This window comes from Spermophilus citellus (genome assembly GCF_964194105.1).
Source record: "Spermophilus citellus genome assembly, chromosome: 7".
Taxonomy (NCBI): domain Eukaryota; kingdom Metazoa; phylum Chordata; class Mammalia; order Rodentia; family Sciuridae; genus Spermophilus; species Spermophilus citellus.
The window spans coordinates 25,781,726-25,800,119 of NC_138188.1; the positions used below are offsets into that span (position 1 = coordinate 25,781,726).

The following is an 18,394-nucleotide window of genomic DNA, read 5'->3' on the forward strand; positions in this document are numbered from 1 at the left end:
TCATTACATGTGCATTATATGTGCAAAACCCCAGAGCTCAATCCTCAGCAGAAAACAAAAAACAAAAACCTCACTGCAAAGCTACAGTAACTGAAACAATAGGATGCCAACATAAATAAATACATAAAAGAACAATGGAATACAACAGAAAGCACAGAAATGAACTCTGACATATCTGAACATTTGATTTTAGAAAAGGGTGCCAAACACATTCAATGGGGAAAAGACAATCTTTAATAAATGGTCCTGGGGAACCTGGATAACTCATCATATACAAAAATTAACTCAAAGAACATAAACATAAAAGCTAAAAATGAACTAAAAATATAAAACTTTTAGAAGAAAATGTAGAGGAAAAGCTTCATGATATTGGTTTGGTTGATGACTTCTTGGACATAACACCAACAAGCACAGACAACAAAACACAGATAAACTGAACTTCATCAAAATTAAACACTTTTATAACTCAGGATGTGGCTCAGAGGTAGAACACTTGCTTAGCATGTGCAAGGACCTCGGTTTGATCCCCAGCACTACAAAAAAAAAAAAAAATTTTTTTTTTTCCAGAGTTAGGAACTGAACACAGGACCTTATATACATCCTTAGTTCAGAGAAAATATATGCAAACCATACATTTCATAACAGGCCAATATTCATAACATATAAAGTACTTCTACAACAAACAAACAAACAAAAAAACAACAATCCAATTCAAAACTGGGCAAACTAAGCAACTCAGTGAGAAGGGCAAAGGAATGAAACAGACATTTTCCCAAAGATTCACCAATGGTAACAAAATGTAAAAGATGCTCAATGACATTAGTTATTAGGGAAATGCAAATCAAAGCCATGAGAAACCTCTTCACCCTCATGTAACATAAAACAAAATAAAAATCAGAAATAAGTGTTAGCAAAAATGTGGAGAAATATTAAAACTTGTGCAATGCTGGTGGGAATGAAAAAAGATATGACTACAGAAAACTCAAAAAGCTTAAGCATACATGCTAGGGATTGTAGCTCAATAGTAGAACGCATGCTTAGTATACTTAAGGACCTGGGTTCAACCCCAGCATCACACACACAAAAAAAGCTAAACAAAGACTTACTGTATGATTCAACAATTCTACCTTTAGGTCTGTATCCAAAAGAAATGGGGCTGGGAATGTAGCTCAATAGTAGAGCATTTGCCTAATAACATGTGCCAGACCTTGGGTGCCATCCCTAGTACCTGATTTAGAGAGGAATGAAATTCTAGTAATGTACATTACACAGATGAACTTGGAAAACACTTTCCTAAGTAAAATAAGCCAGACACTAATAATTTCACTTTCATGAAATATATAGAACAAACCAGGTGTGGTAGGGCAAGCCTATAATCCAAGCAACTGGGGAGGGCAAAACAAGAGGATCTCAAGTTCAAGACCAGCTTTAGCAATTTAGCAAGACCCTGTCTCAAAATAAAAAATAAAAAGGTCGGGGGATGTAACTCAGTGGCAAGTGCTTCTGGGTTGGATCCCCAGTACCAAAAAAGAAAAAAAAAAAAAAGAAACAAAGAAATACATAGTAGATTTAGAGGTTACTAGGAGGTACAGGAAAGGAAAATGGAGCATTTTTATAATGGATACGGAGTGTCTATTTTAGATAAAAATGTTCTCAAACAGCCATAATGGTTACACAACATTTGAATGTATTTATTACTGCCTGTATATTATATAATGGAAAGTGATTAAAAAGCTGAATTTTGAGGCCAGAATTGTGGCTCAGTAGTAGAGTGCTTTCCTAGCATTCGTGAGGCACTAGATTTGATCCTCCGCACCACATAAAAATAAACAAATAAACTAAAGGTATTGTGTGTCCATCTACAACTAAAAAAAATAAAAATTAAAAAAAGGCTCAATTTTGCCCAGGCATGGTGGCGCTCCCCTATGATCCCAGTGGCTTGGGAGGCTGAGGTGCTAAGCAACTCTGTGAGATCCTGTCTCCAAATAAAATACAAAATAGGGCTTGGGATGTGGCTCAATAATTGAGTGCCTCTGAGTTCAATCCCTGGTATCACCCCTCCAAAAAAGCTCAATTTTATTATGTGTATTTACCACAATAAGATGTTCAATTATAATAGCATCAAGAAATCTAGTATCTTGGAATAATAGGTAAATAGATCAATGAAAGAAAACAGATTTCAGAAACAGGCCCACATATACATAGTCAATTGGTTTTCGGTTTGGGGTATATATTTGTTTTTGGTACTGAGGACTGAACCCAGGGGCACTTTACCACTGAGCTATACCCCCACTTCTTTTTATGTTTTATTTGAGTCAGCTACAGGTCAGTTTCTAAGTTATCGAGGGTCTGTCTGTCTTAACTACAGGGGCTTGCCTTGAACTTGAGATCAAGATGTATAGTTTTTGTTTTGTGGTACTAGGGATTGAACCCAGGGTTTCATACACACTAGGCAAGTACTCTACCACTGAGCCACATCCCAAGCCCTACAGTCAACTGCTTTTTTTTTTGACAAAAATATCAAAGCAAACCAGTGGGGGAAAGAAAATTTTGGTGGTTTTAAACTATGTCATTTTCTTTAACATTCTTTCTTCCAAAAGGTGGAGCCCCCGCTTTTTCTTGACTATGGGCTAGACTTAGTAACTCAATTTAAATGAAAAGAATACAGCAGCAGGGCATGGTAGAACATGCCTATGGTCTCAGCTGCTCCTAGATACTTGGGAGGCAGAGGCAGGAGAATCACTAGAGCCCAGAGTTCAGGGGGAGGGAGGGAAGGAGGGAAGGAGGGAGGGAAGGATGGAGGAAGGAAGGAAGGAAGGAAGGAAGGAAGGAAGGAAGGAAGGAAGGAAGGAAGGAGCGAGCAAGTGTATGACCAGTTCATAAGAAGCAACATGGCTTATTCCCTACTCTGTCTTGAATCATTTGTTCTGCAGGAGAAATGACATGCCATGAGGATACCCAGAGCCTTATGTTTGAGGCAGGCACAGGTATAAACTGAGACCTCCAGCCAACAGCTATGTGAGCAAGTCATCTTACAAACAGATCCTCTAGCCCCAGGTAAGCCTTCATATGACTGCAGCCCCAGAAGACATCTTGACTGCAAATTTATAAGACTGTGAGCCAGAACCACTCAGCTAAACTGTTCCTGAATTCCAACTCTCAGAAACAAAAGTAATGTTTCCTGTTTTAAACTACTATGTTTGGGACAAGTGTGTTACACAGCAACAGATAACAAATGTGTCTTTTCAACAAGTGTTGCTGGTACTGGAATAATCAGATATTGGTGGGGGTGGGGTGGAGGAGATGAATGCAATCCCAATCTCACCCAACACATAAAAACTAATTTAAGGTGGATCAGAGACCTAAATGTAAAAGCTCAAATTATAAAATTTCTAGGTAAAAACAGATGATTTGTATTATCTGACTTAAAGACCTACTAGAATTCTTCAAGATCTAGAGATAGGCAAGGATTTTCAGACATAACCACAAAAAAAACATTAATAAATCAGACTTCATCAAAATTGAAAACATCTGATCTTTAAAATGTAACAAAAACAAAAAAAAAGTGCCAGGCAAGGTAGTGCACGCCTGTAATCCCAGTAGCTCAGGAGACTGAGACAGGATCACAAGTTTAAAGCCAGCCTCAGCAACGGCAAAGCACTAAGCAACTCACTGGAAGGGTCTCTAAATAAAATACAAAAAAGGCCCGGGAATATGGCTCAGTGGCTGAGTGTCCCTTAGTTCAACTCCCAGTAACAAAAAATAAAATAAAATAAAAATAAATAAATAAATAAATAAAAGGCAAACCACCATGAACTGAGAGAAAATAATCACAAAACACTGAATAGTACCCAGAATACATAAAGACCTTCTAAAACAGTACTAATTTTTTAAAAATCAGGTTTTTTTTAAATGGGCAAAAGATTTAAATAAATATATCACAAAGAAAAATAATACAAATTCAGGGGTTGAGCAAGGTAGCAGCATGCCTGTAATTCCTGCAACTCAGGAGCCTCATGCAGGAGGATCATAAATTCAAGGCCAGTCTAGGCAATTTAGCAAGATGTAGTCTCTCAAAAAATTAAAAAAGATTGGGAGGGCTGGGGTTGTGGCTCAGAGGCAGAGCGCTCACCTACCATGAGGCACTGGGTTTGATCCTCAGCACCACATAAAAATAAAGATATTGTGTCCACCTATAACTAAAAAATAAGTATTAAAAAAAAAAAAAAGATTGGGAATGAATGTCAAGCACGGTGGTGCATACGGGTGGTAATCCCAGCAACTCAGGAGACTGAGGCAAGAGGATTATTAGTTCAAAGCCAGCCTCAGCAATTTAGCAAGACCCTGTCCCCCCCCCCGCCCCCCCCCCCCGAAAAAGAACTGAGGATGGGGCTCAGTGGTAAAATACTTCTGGGTTCAATCCTTGGTACCAAAAAAAAAAAAAGTATGGGGAAACATGCTTATCATCATTAGTAGTCAATTAAAACTACAGTTATATATTACTATGCTATTACCAAAATGGTTAAACACTGGGGCTATAGGTTAGTGGCAGAGCACTTGCCTAGCATGTGTGAGGCACTGGGTTTGATCCTCAGCATCACATAAGAATAAATAAATAAAAGTATTGTGTCCAACTAAAACTAAAAAATAAATATTAAAACAAAATAAAGGGGGCTGGGGATGTGGCTCAAGTGGTAGCGCGCTCGCCTGGCATGCGTGCGGCCCGGGTTCGATTCTCAGCACCACATACAAACAAAGATGTTTGTGCCCGCCAAAAACTAAAAAATAAAGATTAAAAAATTCTCTCTCTCTCTCTCTCTCTCTCTCTCTCTCTGTCTCTCACTCTCTCTTTAAAAAAATAAATAAATAAAGGCATTCTGTCCATCTACAACTACAAAAAAATTTTTTAATTAAAAACACAGACAATATACTAAATGTTGTTGAATATGAAGAACAGCTACAACTTTCATATTATTGGTGGGAGTATAAAACATTTTGAAAAAGGTGTTAAACTTTCTTATAGAAGTAGACATATTATTAAAAAAAACAAAAAACTTGTAGAAAAGAGTTAGTTCACAGAAGTTTAACTCATATGTCAAACACAGGAAACAGCCTGGATTCCATAAACAAGAGCTTAAACAAACTGAATGCTTATGCAATGACATGCTATACAGCAATAAAAAGAATTAAACTGATTCAATAGCATGAATAAATTAAAGCAGCATACTATACAAAAGTATATGAATACATACGAATGTATAAGAGTACATACAGTACAATTCCACTTTTATGAAGTTTTAGAACAGTACAAACTAAACTCTGATGAGGAAAAAACAGAGAATAGGTTATCCCTGGCTAGAATAGAATGGCAGTTTAAATCAATTCCTATATTAAAGAAAAGAGGAGCCTGATCAGAAAAATGCTTATTATTGTATTATTAAGCTGTTCATTTAACTCTAATAATAGAGTTTGTCAGTTATTACTATATTGCCTCCAAACTCAACCCATCACTGCCCTGAACAAAAACGGGGATGAAGTGGGCTGGGGTTGTGGCTCAGCAGTAGAGCACTTGCCTAGCATGTGCAAGGCCAAGTTCGATCCTCAGCACCACATATAAATAAATAAAGATATTGTATTCAACTACAATTAAAAAATAAATATTTCGGGGCTGGGGATGTGGCTCAAGTGGTAATGCACTCGCCTGGCATGCACGGGGCATTGGGTTCGATCCTCAGCACCACATAAAAATTAAAAAAATAAAGATGTTGTGTCCACCGAAAACTAAAATAAATAAATAAATATTTTAATAAATAAATAAATAAATATTTCTTTAAAAATGGGGATGAAACCATCAAATATTTTTCCCTTGTTAGCTTATGTTAAGGCTTGTCAATAGAGGACATCAGAGGGACGATAATGTAAAAGAAGTTTCTCTACCTTGTTTCACTATGCTCCTCTCACCAGGCCCTCCTGACACACAGCCACTGCACAATCTCTGATTCCCACATTGCAGAAGCCACCAGTTTCCTGATACCCCACTCAAGCAGTTTCAAGACAAAGTACTTTCAGTGATAAATACTGTAAATGGCTTTCTCCAACATCCTAGAAAGTAGACTTACAGCAATTTCTAGAGGGTTGACTTCTAACATCCCTCTACTACCAAGCCACACTCTTAGTTCTTGTTATTTAATCCAATTCTATTCCATTTATTTATTTATTTAGTGTGTATGGTATGGGAATTTAACTGAGAGGCACTCTACTACTAAGCTACAGTCCTAGCCTTTTTAAATTTTTACCTTGAAACAAGATCTTGTTAACTTGCCCAGGCAGACCTCAAACTTGCAATCCTCCTACCTCAGCCTCCCAAGTCACTGAGATTACAGGTGTACACCACATTGCCCAGTGTATTCATATTTTCTGTGCTAATGAACTCACTTTAATTTTTGTTGCACTGTCACGAGGGGGCATGGGGGAGAAACAGTGAACCAAAATGGCCTATGTATATCCTGTGCTTACCTGTAATATCTAGTGTGCTGCTTGGCCCTGACCCATACAACATCCTCCAACTGAGTGCAAGTCTTTATAAACAGGTATCAGAATAAACTACCAAACCAATTTTTTTTGTCCAAATAGCAATTATAAAGTCACCAAATTAATTAGGAATCATATTAAATTAAAATCCACCAAAAAAACTATAAAAAAAAAAATTCATTGCCGGGCGTGGTGGCACACACCTGTAATCCCAGTGGCTCAGGAGGCGGAGACAGTAGAATCCTGAGTTCAAAGCCAGCCTCAGCAACAGCCAGGTGCTAAGCAACTCAGTGAGATCCTGGCTCTAAATAAAATACAAAACAGGGCTGGGGATGTGGCTCAGTGATTGAGTGACCCTGAGCTCAAATCCCCGGTACCAAAAAAACAAAGAATTCATGCTGGGAACAGTGGCACACGCCTATAATCCCAAAGGCTCAGGAGGTTGAGGCAGGAGGATCAAAAGTTCAAAGCCAGCCTCAGCAACTTAACAAGACCCTGAATCTAAACAAAATATAAAAAAGGGTTGGTGATGTGGCCCAGTGGTTGAGTGCCCCTGGGTTCAATCCCCAGTACCAAAAAATATATATATATATATATTCGTATAATCCAATATAAAGTGAGGGTTGGGGTTATGATTCAGTGGTCCAGTGCTCACCTAGCATGTGTGAGGCCCTGAGTTCGATCCTCAGTACCACATAAAGATAAATAAATAAAGGTACTATAAAGGTACTGTGTCCATCTACAACTAAAAAAAAAATTAACATATATATATATAAAAAACACATATAACATATATATGTAATTATATATATAATATATATATAAACTGAATGCCTACAAAGAGTCAGACTGTATATATTATACTACTATATATTATATTAATATACTTAGTTCTTGCCTTCAAAGAACTAAGTCAGGATAGAGGGCAGGAAAAGATGAGATATTAACAAGCAATTTTAATAGAGTACAGTAATGATGTGATGAGTATAATAATACTGTGTCATCAACCAAAATGAAAAGTGGGGGTCAAGAAAGACTTCTTAAAGGGTATGGCATCTCAACTGAGATACGAAAGAACCGGAGTTAGCAAGAGGGGAAAAAAACAAAGAGTGAAGATAAGAGTATGGACAAAGGCCCAAAAGGGAGAGAATGACTGTTACCTGAAACATCTGAAGCTGGAGGGTCAAGAGATATTTGACAGGAGCAGATGATGAAGTGTCTCAACTACCAAAATGAGAAGATGAGTCCTGACCCAAGTCACTGCAGAATTTCTACAAAAGATCAATGACTCATATTTGCACTGGCTATAATGTGGAATGGACTGATGTAGGCAAGGCAAGACTGCAACTGACAAACCAAACTATTCTCAATAAATTTTGAAAAACTAAAGTAAGCCATAAGTTAACCACTTGACAAGCTTCCCTTTCATTTGATCAACTCTGAGGTAGGGAAAGTAGGTTTTTTTGTGTGTTTTTTTTAGTGGTAGTTGGACATAATACCTTTATTTTACTTATTTATTTATTTTTATGTGGTGCTGAGGATCGAACCCAACACCTCACAAATGGTAGGCAAGCACTCTACCGCTGAGCTACAACCCCAGCCCCAGGAAAGTAGGTTTCTTCAACCCAATATCACAAGAAAGTATAGACAGAAAAGTCAGCTGACTTGATAAGTAAGGTTCCATAGCTAGAAAGCACTTAAAACACTATCATTCACTCTCCTTGCCAGGTTGCCAGGAAAGCACCAAGATCTGTCTTTTCAGTCTAGTCTAGAAAAGCAAGTGTCAGGAGCTGGAGTTGTGGCTCAGTGGTAGAGTGCTTGCCTCACATGTGTGAGGCACTAGGTTCAATTCTCGGCACCATATATAAATAAATGAATAAAATAAAGGTTCAGCAACAACTTAAAAAAAAAAAAGAAAAGCAAGTGTCACTTTGTATATGCAGTACACACCTTATAAATCTTATAAGATTTGCTCTGTTTACTGCCACTGCGAAATGATGTGGGAACCCCAAACCTTTCAGAGACAACTCTCCATTTTTCCATACTGCAAGGAAGCAAAAGCCAAAGAGTATGAGGAAGAGAAAATGAATGGTGAGGACACGAGCATTTCAAAACCAGGTGGCATTTGATTGTTTTGCAGTACTGGATATTAAACCCAGGGGCACTTTACCACTGAGTTACATTCCCAGCCCTTTTTATTTTTTTATTTATTTTAGACAGGATCTTGCTAAATTCCACAGGCTGGCCTCAAACTTGCAATCCTTCTGCCTCAGCCTCCAGGCTGGACTTAATCCACAGTGTGTCCTTAAGAAGGTCACTTACTGGCCGGACGCAGTGGTTCTCAGGAGATTGGGAGGCTAAGGCAGGAGGATCTAGAGTTCAAAGCCAGCCTCAGCAACTTAGGGAGGTTCTAAAGCAACTCAGTGAGACCCTGATTCTAAATAAAATATAAAAAAGAGCTGGGATGTGGCTTATTGGTTAAGTACCACTGAGTTCAATCCCTGGTACAAAAAAAAAAAAAAATCAGTTACTTTTTGCAGTTTTTAGTCAATATCTAAAAACTGAACATGAGCTCGTATGGTGGAGCATGCTGCAATCCTGGTAACTTGGGAGGCTGAAGCAGGAGGATCTCAAGTTTAAGACCCTGTCTCAAAATAAGAAAAAGAAAAAGAGAAAGAAGAAAAGGGGGAAAAAAGAGGGGTGGAAATGAAGTTTAGTGTAGATTTCCCAAGGTTCATTACAAGGGGCGGGGGCAGGATTGATTTCCATAGACAATAAAAGAAAAAGCACAACATCTACATCCAGCAATAGTTATTTACATTAAAAATCAACTCAAAAGAGAGGGTTTATCCTCTTCCCCAAAGCTGAGCCTCTATGGGCTCCACCGACATTTAAGTCAGAAATTCAATTTTTTAAAATAAAAAGCTAAAGTAATGATAAATTTTTAAAAAAACTTACTGACATGGGGAGAAAGTACAGCAAAGTAAGACTGCAGTGTACCAGGGCCACTCACACAGTCTTCAGTGGTGACAGCAATCATATTGGCTACAAGGACCAAAGGGTACTACTACCAAAGGGCTCTTAATTAGCAGAGAGGAGAAACAAAGTCCCCTGGCTGATTTTCATGATTTATTACTCAAATCAACAGCTGCAGAAACAATTAACCAAACATTTTTGTAATGAAGGATTTTATCTTAATTTTGGGTTGAACAACAACTAAAAATCTTAACTGCTCTGGGGCTGGGATGGTGGCTCAGTGATAAGAGCACTTACCTAGCATGTGTGAGGCCCTAGGTTCGATCCTCAGCACCACATATAAATAAATAAAATAAAGGTATTGTGTTCACTTACAACTGAAAAAAAATTTTTTTACCTGCTCTGTTCAAAGGTTATGATCCCATTCCCCCTGCACCCCGCCCAGTACTGGGGATTGAATCCAGGGCACTCTACCACTGAGGTAAATCTTCAGTCCTTTTTATTTTTTGAGACAGGGTCTTGCTAAATTGCCCAGGCTAGCCTGGAACTTGTGATCCTCCTGCCTCAGCCTACTAAGTGGCAGGGATTACAGGTATAATTCTGCACCCTGCATTCTAATTCTTGAAAAGACAAAACTCCTAAAGAAATGGTTTTGATTTATTTTTATCACTTCTAAGTTCTTTTACCTAAAAGGAATTTATGATACTTTATTGGTATGTTCATCATATTAACCCTCAGATTCTTAGGATTTTTATCATCAAGAAGTTTTAGAGGGGCTGGGGATGTGGCTCAAGCAGTAGCACGCTCACCTGGTATGCGTGCGGCCCGGGTTCGATCCTCAGCACCACATACCAACAAAGATGTTGTGTCTGCGGAGAACTAAAAAATAAATATTAAAAAAATTCTCTCTCTCTCTCTTAAAAAAAAAAAAAGAAGTTTTAGAGATGTGGGTGTAGCTGAGTGGTAGGATGGTAGAATGGTTTGCCTATCACACATAAGGCCCTGGGTTCCATCCCCAGCACACCACACACACACACACACACACACACACACACGTTTTACCAACAGGTACAAAATGTAAGCTCCTTTACAACTGACATGGGTCAATATTTCATTTAGAGCTACAAAGATTGTAATAAAGCTTGTACAACAGCATAGACTACATTTTCCCAGGAAAAACAATTACCTCTCCATAGCCTAGTACATTTTCGCAGAAAAAACAATTACCTCTCCATAGCCCAGTTTCCCAGCTATCACCTAGGGTACAAAGCTTTTTAAAAGAAAAAGTTACCTACATTTAATACATGAAAAAACTAAGCCAGGCATGGTGGCACATGCCTGTAATCCCAGTGGCGTGGGAGGCTGAGGCAGGAGGATCTTGAATTCAAAATCAACCTCAGCAAAAGCGAGGTGCTAAGCAACTCACTGAGATTCTGTCTCTAAATAAAATATAAAATAGGGCTGGAAATGTGGCTCAGTGGTAGAGGGCCCCTGAGTTCAATTCCTGATACCCACCCACCCCAACACACACACACACACACACACACACACACACACAAAAAAAAACCCTCTGCTGGCAGTATAACTGTGTTACAGAACTTGCTGAGCATGTGTGAGGACTAACCATTACAAAAAAAAAAAAAAAAAAAAAAAAAAAAAAAAAACACTAAAGCACACAGAATATAAGCAAATAAAGGCTAAAGCAGAAAAAGGAGACAGCTATATATGGCCTACCTTATAACGGATTCTGAATCTAAACATCCATCTAAATTCAAGACAAATATAAAGGCCCAGTTTTCAAAGTTAAAAACAACTTTCAGCCGGGCATGGTGGTGCACACCTGTAACCCAACAACTGTGAAGCTGAGGCAGGTAGATTGCAAATTCAAGGACAGTCTTGGCAACTTAATAAGACCCTAATTCAAAATAAAAATTAAAAAGTTGGAGCTGGGGTTGTGCTCAGTGGTAGAGCAACTGCCTCATGTGAGGCACTGGATTCAACCCTCAGCATTACTTAAAAATAAATAAATAAAATAATGGCATTGTGTCCATCTACAACTAAAAAAAAAATTAAAAAGGGTTTTGTTCGGTGGTAGAGCACCTCTGGAAAATGAATGAATGAAAAAAGGGGAAAAGAGCTTTCCTTTAATATAAAAATAATTTTTAAAAACCTTTTCATGGGGCTGGGATTGTGGCTCAGCAGTAGAGCGCTTGCCTAGCCCTGGCGGGGCCCAGGTTCGATCTTCAGCACCACATAAAAATAAAGGCATTGTGTTGTGTCCATCTACACCTAAAAAATAAATATATATTAAAAAAAAAAAAAAAAACTTTTCATTTTGGGGCTAGGGTTGTGGCTCAGTGGTAGAGTGTTGAGAGCCACAGCCAAAGGGGCCCCAGCAAACTTCCAGCTGCCAACAAACTTCCAGCTGCCGGCTGATGATTGGTTCACAGCGGCCCCAGCAACATCTAGCTGATTGGCTCCTCTGCAGTGATGTTCATTGGGCTGTTTCCCCGCCCTTCAGACTGCAAAGCTGATGATTGGCTCACAGCGGCCCCAGCAACATCTGATAACGCCAAGGTTGCGGGTTCGATGGGGCCACCAAATGCCACAGTCTGGCTGGGCACAATTCAGGAGCCACTTGTCAAAAGAAACAAACTTTATTTTTAGAACTACAAATGCCAAACAAAACAGCTCCTCAGGAAAAAACCCTCAGAGCCCAACTGCCACCACCGGCTTCCCCAAGCCTCTCACCCACACAAGCCTCACCACCTCCCACAATCCTCCTGCTCTTGAGGCCGATTGGCTGGGTCGCGTGGGCAGAGCCAAGGAAGTCCCCCAATGAGCAGCTCCGTGGTCTGAAAGGGCAGGGAAACAGCCCAATGAACATCACCGCAGAGGAGCCAATCAGCTAGATGTTGCTGGGGCCGCTGTGAGCCAATCATCAGCTTTGCAGTCTGAAGGGCGGGGAAACAGCCCAATGAACATCACCGCAGAGGAGCCAATCAGCTAGATGTTGCTGGGGCCGCTGTGAACCAATCATCAGCCGGCAGCTGGAAGTTTGTTGGCAGCTGGAAGTTTGCTGGGGCCCCTTTGGCTGTGGCTCTCAACAGTAGAGTGCTTGCCTCGCATGTATGCGGCCCTGGGTTCAATCCTCAGCACCACATAAAAACAAATAAATAAAATGAAGGTATTTTGTCCAATTACAACAAAAAAATAAATCTTTAAAAAAAAAAAACTTTTCATTTTAAGGAAAACCCAAACATCAAGATCTATTTTGTATAAAAAAATTAATTTCATGGATGTTTATAACAACTTTATTCTAAAGTGCCAAAAGTTGGAAGCAACCAAGATATCCTTCAATGGATAAATGCATACACTGTAGCACACAGGCAATGGAATATTATTCAGGGCTTAAAAAAAAAAAAAAAAAAAAAAAAAAAAGAATGAGCCATTAAACCAAAAGAGTTGGAGTAACCTTAAATGCATATTCCTAAGTAAAGGGGTCAATCCTAAAAAGTCTACATACTGTATAATTTCAACTATATGACATTCTGGAAAAGACAAAACTATCTCCATAGTTTTAAAAAGAAACCAATGGTTGCCAGGGGTTAGGAGGAGAGACCAATGCACAAGTGGAATACAGAGGATTTTTTAAGGCAGTGACTATATTCTCTATGATACGATAAAGATGAATACATGACTTTGTACACTAGTCAAAAGTCACAGAATGTACAGTAAAAACGAATCCTAATGTTAACTATGAACTTTGAGTGATAATAACCAGATAATGCAGATTCAGAATTGTAACAAATCTGGTACATCTAGCACATGGGAACTCTGTACTTTCCATTCAATTTTTCTGTGAGCCTAAAACTGCTCTAAAAAATAAAACCTATTAAGAAAATTCTTTAAATGTTCTAACTTTTTATCTGGGTGATCATTACAAAAATATATACACGTTTAAAAAAATCACCAAATTTTGGGTGTTTTGTATGTATTTTTGTGTCTCAATAAGAGTCACTTAAAAAGAAAACAAAAATCCAACAAGACAAACTAATCATTTGAGGGAAGAAAAAAATCAGTGCTTAAATGAACACTCCAAGACAGAACTCTCTATCATGACAAAACATGGGTGCTGTCTAAGCACTGATATGCCCTGGCTGAATATCTTCATCTGTTTCCTCAAATGTAAAATGTCAGGCAAGCACTCTACCACTAAGCCACATCCTCAACCCTTCATATGTAAAATCAGTGTCCCACATACACACAATATGTAACCTTTTTAAAAAATATTTTTTAGTTGTAGATAGACACAATACCTTTATTATTCTGAGGATCGAACCCAGTACCTCACCCACGCTAGGTGAGTGCTCTACCACTGAGCCACAACCCCAGCCTAACAATATATAACCTTTTATGTACTTGTCTTATAGGGCATTAGAATAGGAATTCCTTCTGACTTAATTATTCAAAAGAAAAAACATGCAGACCAGGAAATAAAGACACCTATCAAATAAAAGGAATATTACATGTCAATTTTCTTCCAATAAACTATTTTAACTGAATTAAAAGCAAAATAAAGACATTTAAAATGTTTAATAAAACATCCTCCAGAAAAACAGTATTGAAAGAATAAATTTCTTCAACCAACTCCTATGTGAAAGTTTTCTCTTACATACCTTCTCCAAAAAAAGACATCTCATCAGCCCCATAAGAATCAATTTTTTTTTAAGAATTTTTAATCTTTATTTTTCAGTTTTCGGCGGACACAACATCTTTGTATGTGGTGCTGAGGATCGAACCCGGGCCGCACGCATGCCAGGCAAGCGCGCTACCGCTTGAGCCACATTCCCAGCCCCATAAGAATCAATTTTAACCACACAAGATGGAACACATCTGTAATCCCAGTGACTCTGGAGGCCGAGACAGGAGATCACAAGTTCGAGGCCGGCCTCAGCAACTTAGTGAGATCCTGTCTCAAAAATAAAAAGGGCTGGGTATGTAGCTAGTTCGGTAGTAAAGTGCCCCTGAGGTCAACCCCCAGGACCAAAAAAAAAAGAAAAGAAGGAAGAATCAATTTAATATTTAATTCCTTCAGAGATTCTGATAACCAAGCTTTTTTTTTTTCCTTGTAGTTGTAGATGGACAACATGCCTTTTGTTTATTTTTATGTGGTGCTAAGGATCAAACCCAGTGCTAGGCAAGCACTCTGCTACTGAGCTACAGCCCCAGCCCTCCAAGTTCTTAACTATATGAAGAAACTAGTCACTGAACACTGGCCCAAGAAGTCAATAGTGAAACAGAATGAAATATTCCAGACTATCCTAATAAACAACCTGTCAAAATGACCTTCAATAAAACTGGGATTTAAAGTATGAACAGCCATCTTATCTGCACCTCCCAGAAATTAAACTCCATAACACTTAAGTAAGGGTTCTTTGACACAAAAGACTATTCACAGTCAATTCTCCTTATCGATGATAATTATGTTTTATAAAGCACTACGTACACTGAGTTATCCAATACTGAGTGAGTTACTGCACCAAAAAGAAATAAATGGTTAAGTTCCTCCAAATCACTGATCACACCACATCCTCACCCCCCAGTATGGGGGACTGAATCCAGGGGCCTTACATTCCCAGTCCTTTTAACTTTTTGTTTTGAGACAGGGTCTCACAAAGTTGCCCAGGCTGGCCTTGAATTTGCAATCCTCCTACCTCAGGCTGGGAGTACAGGCATGTGCCAACTAGGCCTGGCTCCTAGTCACAACATTTTCATCAACCAATCAATATATAACTTTTTATGAATGTTTCTGTTTAAAGACTGCTTATTTGCCAGGCTCAATGGAGCATGCCTATAATCCCAGCGGCTCAGGAGGCTAAGATGTCTCAGCAACTTAGCAAGGCCCTATGCAACTCAGCAAGACCTTGTCTCAAAATAAATACAAAAGGCCTGGGGATGTGGCTTAGTGGTTAAGTGTCCCTAGGTTCAATCTTTGGTACCAAATAAATTAAATAAAGTCTGCTTATTTAATAGATATTACTGATGTAATTAATACTGAACTCATAGTCAAGAGTACTACAACTCATGCTGGAATAAAACTCACCTAACATATATATTATAAGGTATATCACAGCTTTCCTGTGCTTAGGAACATCAAATAGCACACTAGGGAGCCATTTCAAGCACTGAAATCTCCAACCAAAAAAAAATAAAATAAAATAACAACAGAAGGACACTTATTTACAGTATGACAGCTGAAAAAAAGAGTTTCACCTAGTTTGAACTCAGCTGGGAACAGGCAACACCAAATTTTCCCCGCTCTGTACTTATCTATGAATGATGGAGAAAGCATTCAAAATATTGATTTTAAGGTTACAAATAAATTCTAGCAGGTAGGCTCACTCAAAATTACAGACTCCATGAAAAATGAAGATTGACTATATATTATGACTGCATTTATATGAAACTCTAAAAAAATGCAAATTTAATCTACAAGGACAGAAAGATCAGTGGCTGTCTGCCCAAGAAAGCAAGATGCAATGGACTGGAAAGAAGAGCAAGGAAACTTTCTATGATGGAAGGGTTTGCAGAGATATATGGATTTGTCAACACTCACTGAAGTCGAAGAATTCTAGAAATGAACATATATTACCATACCAAAATTATGCCTCAATAATATTCAAAATTTTATTTAAACAATGAAAGTGGCACAAACCTATAATCCCAGTGACCTGAGAGGCTAAAGCAGAGGATCACAAGTTTGAGGTCAGCCTCAGCAATTTAGTGAAGCCCTAAGCAACTTAGTAAGACCCTGTCTCAAAATAATAAATAAAAAGAGCTGCGGATAGTGGCACACACCTGTAAATCTCAGCAGCTTGGGAGGCTGAGGCAAGAGTATCACTGAGTTCAAAGCCAGCCGTTTACCCCTAAGCAACTCAGTGAGATCCTGTCTCTAAATAAAATACAAAAAAGGGCTGGGGTAACTGGGGTTGTGGCTCAGTGGTAGAGTGCTTGCCTTACATGTGTGAAGCCCTCTGTTTGATCCTCAGTACCACATATAAAATAAAATAAAACAAAATAAAAATTATTGTGTCCATCTACAACTAAAAATATATATATATGCATGCCTGGGATTGTGGCTCAGTGGTAGAGTGCTCACCTAGCATGTGCAAGTCCCTGGGTTCAAACCTTAGCACCACATAACAATAAAATAAAGGTATTGTGTCCAACTAAAAAATAAATATTTTTTTAAAAAAAGAAAAAGGGCAGGGGCAGGAGAATGACTAGGGATGTGGCTCAATGATTAAGAGCCCCTAGGTTTAAAAAATAAAATATAAAGAAAAAGGGCTGGGGGGGACTGGGGTTGTGGCTCATTGGTAGAGCACTTGCCTTGCACATGTGAGGCACAAGGTTCGATCCTCAGCACCATATAAAAGTAAATAAATAAAATAAAGGTTCTATGTCCATATACAACTAAAAAAAAAATTAAGAAAAAAGAAAAAGGGCTGGGGATGCAGCTCAGTGGTTAAACATTCCTTGGTTCAGTCTTGGTACAGAAAAAAGAGAGAGAGAGAGAGAGAGAGAGAGAGAGAGCGCGCGCGTGTGCGCGCGCGAGAGCACTGGGGGATATAACTCAGTGATAAAGCTCCTCCCTGGGTTTAATCCCCAGATCCCTGATACCAAAAATTTAAATTAAAAAAAAAATCAGACATCAGCAGGACATTTCTGGTCTGTAGGTGACAGGGTTTCGTTTTTTGTTCTGAATTTTTCTTTCTTTCTTTCTTTTTTTTATATTTGTAGATGGACAGAATGCCTTTATTTTATTTATTTTTATGTGGTGCTAAGGATCAAACCCAGTGCCTCACACATGCTAGGCAAGCACTCTGCCACTAAGCTATAGACCCAGCCCAATGGTGTTTTTTTATATTTTGTTTTTGTGTGCGTTTGTGGTACTAGGGATCAAACCAGGGCATTGCACATGCTCGGCAAGCACCCTGCCACTGAGCCACATTCTCAGTCCCAGATAGTTTTTTTTAAATCAGTAAAATGGCACAAAAAATTGTTTTAAATCAGTGCCAAATTTAAAAATCAGGGGGCTGGGGATGTGGCTCAAGCGGTAGCGCGCTCGCCTGGCATGCATGCGGCCCGGGTTCGATCCTCAGCACCACATACCAACAAAGATGTTGTGTCCGCCGAGAACTAAAAAATAAATATTAAAAAATTCTCTCTCTCTCTCTGGCTCGCTCGCTCTCCTCTCTGACTCTCTCTTTAAAAAAAAAATTAAAAATCAGGAAATGAACAAGACATCTATAGCCCCCATAATTGGGAAGGCTGAGAGGCAGGAGGATCACTTGAGACTAGTATTTCAAGGCCAGCTTAGGCATTCAAGTGAGACCCCATCTCTTAAAAAATCAATAAATATCAGAAAATTTTCACATTAAAATTCAAATTTCTGGTTTCAAAAATCACAAGTTCACTGATCCTTTTTATAAGGCATATACTTGATAGTTCACCCTGCTCACAACTCCCTACTACCCTTAGAATGTACTTCCTCATTCACTACCAACTGGCCTCTGAGGCAAATGCCATCCTTTACCAACATAGATGTTTACAATATATTTCTGGCTGCAAAAAAGGTACAAATCAGAGCCAGGTGCAGTGGTATACACCTGCAATCCCAGTTAGTTGGGAGGCTATGGCAGCCTGGGTAATTTAGCAAGACCCTGTCTCTAAATAAAGTAAGTGCTATACATGTACTTCTGCAGTAGAGCACTTGCCTAACATACACAAGACCCTGGGTTCAATCCCCAGCATTGGGGGTGGTGATGTTATAAATTAGAATATACAGTATAATCCCATTTTTTAAAAAAATTATGACATATGG

At 38.8% G+C, this 18,394-nt stretch overlaps 1 protein-coding gene across 7 annotated transcripts in view; it reads right to left on the reverse strand.

Annotated features, from left to right (window-relative positions):
• IP6K1 (inositol hexakisphosphate kinase 1) overlaps positions 1 to 18,394 on the reverse strand; it is a 59,806-nt gene that overhangs the window by 33,407 nt on the left and 8,005 nt on the right. For 2 of the 7 annotated variants that reach the window (XM_081301004.1, XM_081300998.1), the window contains exon 2: positions 6,735 to 6,835. The exons of 4 other annotated variants lie outside the window; for them this stretch is intronic. Coding sequence is in view for 2 of the 3 variants with exons in the window: in XM_081300998.1 (XP_081157124.1) it covers positions 6,735 to 6,835 (101 nt within the window). In the remaining variant the exon portion in view is untranslated. Of the gene's footprint in view, positions 1 to 6,734; positions 6,836 to 7,691; positions 7,803 to 18,394 lie in introns of all 7 variants that reach the window. One more of the 7 variants, XM_081300999.1, reaches the window with a different exon arrangement.